Source organism: Glycine soja, chromosome 16, assembly GCF_004193775.1.
Source record: "Glycine soja cultivar W05 chromosome 16, ASM419377v2, whole genome shotgun sequence".
Lineage (NCBI taxonomy): Eukaryota > Viridiplantae > Streptophyta > Magnoliopsida > Fabales > Fabaceae > Glycine > Glycine soja.
In genome coordinates this window covers 20727138-20734408 of record NC_041017.1, presented here as the reverse complement: position 1 = coordinate 20734408, position 7271 = coordinate 20727138, and the positions used below count along the sequence as shown (strand labels likewise).

General features: G+C 34.5%; 1 protein-coding gene across 2 annotated transcripts; it reads left to right on the top strand.

Moving 5' to 3' along the window:
• Nucleotides 1-251: 251 nt before the first annotated feature.
• LOC114388971 (ubiquitin-conjugating enzyme E2-17 kDa-like) lies at nt 252-2358 on the top strand. Of its 2 annotated transcripts, XM_028349522.1 has the most exons (5): nt 252-333; nt 926-952; nt 1230-1357; nt 2044-2148; nt 2215-2358. In XM_028349522.1, exons 1-5 carry the CDS (start codon nt 252-254, stop codon nt 2356-2358), a joined length of 486 nt encoding a protein of 161 aa, XP_028205323.1. The 2 variants fall into 2 exon arrangements, with proteins under 2 accessions (XP_028205323.1, XP_028205324.1); XM_028349523.1 differs by lacking the exon at nt 926-952 and having other exon boundaries at nt 252-321.
• Nucleotides 2359-7271: the final 4913 nt, after the last annotated feature.

Here is a 7271-nt window from a genome sequence, read left to right as displayed (position 1 = left end):
CTTTGCTTCTTATTAAAAATCATGTGATCCCATCATCAATTTTTATTAATTTTTGTAATCCTTCGCATGCCATATGTATGATATACACGATACATAGAGTGTGAAATTATTTTAATGTTGATGTTGATAAACATTAATAATAATAATAATAATATCTTTACGTGCATAGATACTTGAACATTGATGCATATATAAGTGTGCTTGTGTTTAAATAAATAAATCTAATTGTGAATGTGAACAACGTTGATCACATGGCCTTGAAACGAATCAACACAGAATTGAAGGACTTGCAGAAAGACCCCCCTGCGTCTTGTAGTGCTGGTATGGTTCTTTGTTCTTTTTTGAGTCTCTCTTTCTCTCTTTTTCTTGACCTTCAATTATTATGCAATTAAAAATTTACACAAATGTTGTAGAATTCAAAATGTAGTTTTATTGAAAAATTTTGTTTCTAACAAAATATATAGACCAAGTTTTTAAATTGCAATTGTAGTTATCGTCTAGTTGTGGTTTTGTCGGGATCAACAATTGTGGTTGCAATGGGCCCAAAAACCTTGATTTGTTGTTGAAATCATGGTCACGGATTGCACCGAGGTCTTAAAAAAGGATCATCGGCTGTAATTTCGGCAACAAGGTCTAGGCTTTTGGGTGCCAGCAACGACCGCAAATGTGATTGTAGAGGTTGTATTTGTTCGCAATTTAAAGTAATATCAAGGAACATAATAAAACTGCAACTAGAATTTAAACCCTTGGATAAGACAATGTTAGTTGATATTGTGTTGTGATGGAGTTTACATCCTTTAATTTTATTTTTATATTTTCTTTTGAATGTTTGACAAACTTTTTTTATGATTATTACTTTGTTGTGTACACACACATGTGGCTGTATGCATATATAGGCGTGTTAGTGTGGAACAAATTAGTTTAGCTTTTAACTGCTATCGAACATTTGTTTGTTGCTAGTTATCACAATAATTTATTGAAAATGTATGAACAATAGTGTGTGGATCCTTGACACTTCTGCTACTAGTAAAATAGAAAGATTTGAAATTTAGAGGTTGGGCGCACCCCAAATGTAGTTGATTTTTTTATTTATTTGTTTGGTAAAAATAATAAAATGATTCCATGAGGATAGGAACCCTAATGATTCTATGTTTGCTTAAAACCTATCAGAACTTTTGGATTGTTCTTTGTTTAGTCAGTGTATGAATAATTGAATTTTTTATGTTCAGGCCCAGTGGCTAATGACATGTTCCATTGGCAAGCTACAATTATGGGTCCTGTAGATAGCCCATTTGTTGGCGGTGTGTTTATTGTGTCAATTCACTTCCCTCCTGATTATCCTTTCAAACCACCCAAGGTAAAACAAAAGTCTTACTTTATTCAAACTTATGCGCGTGTCTAACTATATCTATGCACACACTTTATAGGACAACTTTCTTTTATGTTAACTATGATATTTTTGGTACCAATATCTTCATTGAATCCTTTGATTAGAATTTTGGATTGAAGTATTGTAAATTTCACTTTATGTTGCTGCATAAGGCAATGTGAATGGAAAATTTAGTAAATCCAAGCTTATGTTTGGTAAAGGACTAATGGATGTATTGAAATTAATGAGGAACTCCTTAAAGTCACAATACATTCTCAACTTTAGTTGATTGGACAATTTGTTGTGAACTTATGATGTTATATATTTGATTTAGTGATTTACTCATGACCATTGGTGGTTCTTTTGTAGACTCTTCTATTTTATTTTTATTTTTCTATTATTGGTAATGTTTTGAATCATTATTAGTTATCTCTTAACTTGAACCTAAGATTGTTATGCATACAAATGGCTTGTTGGTGAATTGAGAATATTCAAAGATTGTAGAGATAATTACTACCAAATTTTCTCATTTACGTGGTTGGATATATAAACAACTTTTGCAAGAACTCATTTGCTCCAACGTTAACCAACATAAGCAACTGCATTGGAGTTTGCTCATAATAATTACACCTTGTGGGAATGGTTGGTATGACATTCGTTATCATTTTGTTAAGGTTTCATTCCGCACAAAGGTTTTCCACCCTAACATCAACAGTAATGGAAGTATCTGCCTTGACATCCTAAAAGAGCAATGGAGTGCTGCTCTGACAATATCCAAGGTAATAGAATAATTTATTTAATTTAATTTTGTTATAATGGATACTTAAAATGTTAAAATTTTGTAGGTTCTTCTGTCTATATGCTCTCTATTGACAGACCCTAACCCAGATGATCCTCTGGTGCCTGAGATTGCTCAAATGTACAAGACTAACAGAGCCAAGTATGAGGCCACTGCTCGATCATGGACTGAGAAATATGCCATGGGATAAAGTCACTAGTTAATCAGCAAGATACTTTTCTTATTATTCTCTACCATAGTAGTAAATAAATAGTGTTGATTTGATTTAAACAAATATGATATTGTACTTTGCTTTATGCCAACCACTTTGAACTTTAATATTGGAAAAGTAGGTTCGTTATATATAAATTTTATGGATGGAAGCCGCCAAGTATTTTGCATTTAAATGCATGGTTTCCGTTATATTTTTTTAAAATTAATATCTTTGTCAATCTTATATTTCACATTCTTTTATAAAGCAAATTACAATGACACTTGATGTTTTGTCGCATTATACAAAATATCCATGCTTGTTTTATCTCTACACAAAATATTACATGAACACTCCTTTATATGTTATTATATATGCAACTCCTTAAAGTTTAAAAAATATTACACCCAATATTCTTGTAAGGGAGGTCATTATAAGATAAAAAGAAAGTAGAGACATTTTGTGTCATTTGACAAAATTTCAAGACATGTAAGCATATTTTACTCTTTTTTTTACCTATATTCAGGTTCTTAATTATTGGGGAAGATATGGGAAATTAAGCACATCTATGTCTGGCTTTTTGGTCCAACCATTTGAAACTCTTTTGACCATTGTTGTTTTTAGCCTGTGATTTGAGTGGTAGGAGTATTATAAGAAATACTTAGGATTGTGACACCTTTTACCTCAACATACATATTTATATAATATCATACATGAAATTGCGGAATTAATTAAAATGATTTTATTCAATAAACATAAATGAGCTCACGTGGGTAAAAGGTTCACATTCGCGTTAATCACCAAATTAAAAACTTATCAACTAAGGGTGTGAAAACATCTCTAGCCCTAAACAAGGCCATCCAATTTTTTTACAAAAGGAAACAAATTAAGAAGTGGAATAACATAAAGTAACATGTTCAAAACATTATGCAAATAATACAGAAACTCATGTCCCAATGTCACATCCTATCAAAGCATTGTGTTCCAGCATCCTTTAGCATGAGGTTTTCCATAGCCATCCACCTAACCATCTACTCCCACGAACACAAAGTTCAAGATCATCACAGGATCCAAACACAAACAACACACAAGGAGTGAGTTATCACATTCCTAACTAATAGAGAGAAATGAAACAACATTGATATACATATCATATAAATGAAATACAGATTACTTTAACACAACTCATGTCATTCCACCACTTATCACATAGCATCACATCTCAACACTACATGTCTCACACATTTTCACATCTTTTACGTACTCAAGGATCAAAATACAATATCACTCAACCAATCAATATCGATCAATACACAAGCATTATGCAACAAATATACTAAGACTCAATCTTATATGCAATGTGGTACGATGTCAGTGAAAAACCTCGTCGGACGCTCAGGAATACATGACAAGACAAACCATACACTCGTAAGTCAAGTCACTCTCACTAGGTAAAATCATAGGGAGATCAGTCAGGGTCACTCTGTTTTGTGAGAACGCTCCAACCATATGGGATCAGTATAGGCTTCAAGGAACATTCAAACCAAGTGTATTTTCCCCCAAGGCCTACACTCCGAAGAGTCCATCAAGGCCTCTCCCTCCTAATCCAGGTCCAACCTAGAAAACATTTTGGCATGCAGACTCTATCTATGAACTGTACGCAACACATGACTCCTCAATTGTTCTCAAAATAATTTTAACTCATTGCGCCTCAAAGTGATTAAACTCGTCGGGTTCCCACAGTGGATCGCATCACAATACTCATCGCACATTAACTCGTCGCCCTTAAAGGGTCATATAGTCGTGTGATTGTACGATTCATAGCTCACAACTCAATGCACACAGCTTCTCAATACACATGTGTGATCTCACAATTTAACACATATTTAACTTATCACTTACACATACACTACTAAAAAAAAGCTATTTTACAACGCGCGTTCCACATCGTTTCCGCCAAAAACGTCGTAATAGGAGTAGCGGTGGCAGTTCTGTAAATAAGTGAGCATTTTATGTGCCATGTGCATGGCGCGTGACACGTTCAACGACGTTGGCCGTGGGTGCCCGTCTTTGTTGGTAGCGCGCAGGTAAGTTAAGACGGTGCACTTGAAAACACCGTCGTTGAAATTTTGAATTTCGAAGATGTTGTTCTTAAGCCACCGTCGTTAATGTTGATGTATATGATGTTGTAATTGGCGCTAATTCATGAACACTCACGCTCGAAAATTTCTGTGTGTCTGAAATTTCTGAAATCTCCGTGTCTGAAATTTTTGTGTACTGTGACCTCATTGTGACCTGTGGTGTTTGCCCGCACCCCCGTGACCTTGTCCGGCGTCTCGTGTGGCGGCACCGCCGAAGCCAGTGAGTACCCCTTTTTGGAGTTGTCGTAACACGACTGTGTTTTGAAGGTAAGGTTATGCGAAGATTTGATGCTCCATAGTTGTTACTTGCTCTAAGTTTTTCTTTTAGTGATGTATCTTTTACCCCTCTTTTAGTGATTCTTCCCTCAGAATTTGATTGCCGGTATTAGAACCCCACTATTCATCAGGTCCAAACAAGCTTAAATCATGGTAAATGTACTTCTTGACAAATCCAATATTTGCAAGGTGGTTTGACATATGAGAAATAGCTTTAATGATCAAGAGTTGTTAAAACTAATGTTCTTAAATTTATTATGAAGCTCTCTAGTGATTACGAAAATCTCTCAATCTCTTCTCTCTCTGTCTCACATGCATCACTGTAAGATAGGTGTAAAAAAGAAAGGATTCAAGTTAAATTTAAACCTAATGTTCTGAAATGAAGGAAAAAAAAGAGATTAATGACGCTAGGGAACTTGAATGAAGAAAGAGAAAGGATTCAAGTTTGAATGGGTTAGTTGTGAGATCATTATCAAAGCCTAAGATTTGAAATCACTCCAAGTTTGGTTATATTGAGCAATAGAGCCAACTTGATTCTCATTGGTTTCAGAGATATGAACAGACGACCGAGAATGGATACTTGTCCATTTCTCAAGAACATTGTAATTGCTTTCATAAAAAATGCTATAATCATCCAAAACAGGAGGAAGTCTTTTCTTTTTTGTCCAAGGGCAAGAGATTTTATAGTTTCTAGATCTTCATTATTTTACTCTTCCTCATGCATCTTCTTGTTGAACTTTTTCATATGAAATTTGTAATTGTTCTTGGGTTTCTTCAGCACTTTTGGCATTTGGTATTTTCATAGCCTCCTCAAATTAGTCCTTTGAACTGATTGGTTTAGATGATGCAAGAGAGGTTTTGTTAGGAGATCGATGATTCACTTTCACTTTGTAGTTCTTTCTCCTCTCCTTTATCAATATTTTGAGTTGTAGGAGGCACAGTCAGATTAGGTGCACCTTGCCCTGGTTGAACATTTAATGTTATAGGGCCACAAATTAGTTAATTTTTATAATTATAGGCTTTTAGGAGTGATGTTCGCAGCAGTGCTTTCCTAACAATACAAATTTGTTAGAAACATGTATTGGTCAGCAAACATTTATAAAGCAAAAGAAAATGTGGTGATTTCAAGAATTATCAAGTCTATAGGAGCACAAGAAGTACAAATATGTCTTCAGTAAATTACTGTAACAAGTCATTTCCCTGTATCTAATGCAGGATTCAGGAATCAAATGCTGAATGCTATTAAAGGCTTCTCAAGATCACCTCAAAATGGATTGTTCATAAATTCATGTTTTGCTCACTGCCAATCTGAGAGGCAGGATACATGGTTTGCTGACAATTCTCCTGTCATTGGGAACAAGGTGGGTGCCTTATCATGTCTCTGATGCAGTTTTAGTTGAGAATATTGCATGTTGGTATGCGGAGGAGTTTCAATACTAGATTGAGGTTAATGATGATATGATTTTTTCCACAGAATATTCACCTTGAGAAAAATTCTAGGACATTTACGTAAATGTATGCTTTGTTTATTGGCCATATATGCTTACTTATGGAATCTTCTTTTTAATGGTGTTTGCTTGCCAGTATTTCATGAATACTAATATCTATCTTAATTGGTGTATATTAGCATTCAATAATTTATGCATTTTTCATCCAAGATATGTGTAGCATTTTTCATCTATATGAATGTGGTTGCTTAATTTATGCAGTTTAAGTAGATATGAGCAGGTGGTGGGTGCTGTTGAATTGGGTTTGGGAAAGAGTGTGTGTTAGAGGATGTGGAGAGAGTACGAAGGAAGTGGTCAATTAATAGGGGATTTAGAAAGAGGATGGGGAGTGACAGCTAAGAAAAGAGTACGAAGTTTCCACTTTGTGTGATTTGGTAACCATGGCGGGCGCATTTTAGGACAGGATTATCTTGTTTAGCAAGAGTAGTAACTTTTATTAGATTTTGAAAATTTCAAGTTTAAGTATACTCTTAAATCCTTTTTTTTTCTTTGTCCCATACCAATCCTTTTTGCTTTTCTACGTGTACTCTTAAACATTTAAACAGAATGCCTATAGTACAGTCAAAGGCTGAACATCAAAGTCCATTTCATTCCCAATTAATTTAACCTTAATTAATTAATAAAACAAATTAAGGTGGGCAGGCATAACTCAAAACAGAGATAAACAATGATGTAAAACGGAATTTGGTCCCATGAGCTACCAATAGATCGAACTGTGTCACAACTCAAATAGATAAGGTAAACAAACATTTTATAGTGAAGCTTTGTTCCATACCCGTATGTTGTGGGGCTGGGACATACTTTATAATAGAAGCTGAATAGAGAAAACAAAATAACTTTCTTTTTTTCTAAAAAATAGTGCTGTGTTATTTGCTAGAAACTTCCAATTGCCAAATTACCAGTCCTGGCATAATATAGTGATCTGTCAAAAATAATAAGTAAAAAGAGATGGGGTCATGGGAAATGATAGGCACGAGTGAAAACGATA

Excerpts from the sequence above, each read along its gene's own strand:
- LOC114388971 (XM_028349522.1), top strand. The coding sequence starts at position 252 with ATGGCCTTGAAACGAATCAACACAGAATTGAAGGACTTGCAGAAAGAC. Across the intron at positions 334-925 it reads TAGTGCTGGTATGGTTCTTT|CTTTTAACTGCTATCGAACA; the intron begins GTTCTTTTTTGA and ends AAATTAGTTTAG. Across the intron at positions 1,358-2,043 it reads ATCCTTTCAAACCACCCAAG|GTTTCATTCCGCACAAAGGT; the intron begins GTAAAACAAAAG and ends CATTTTGTTAAG.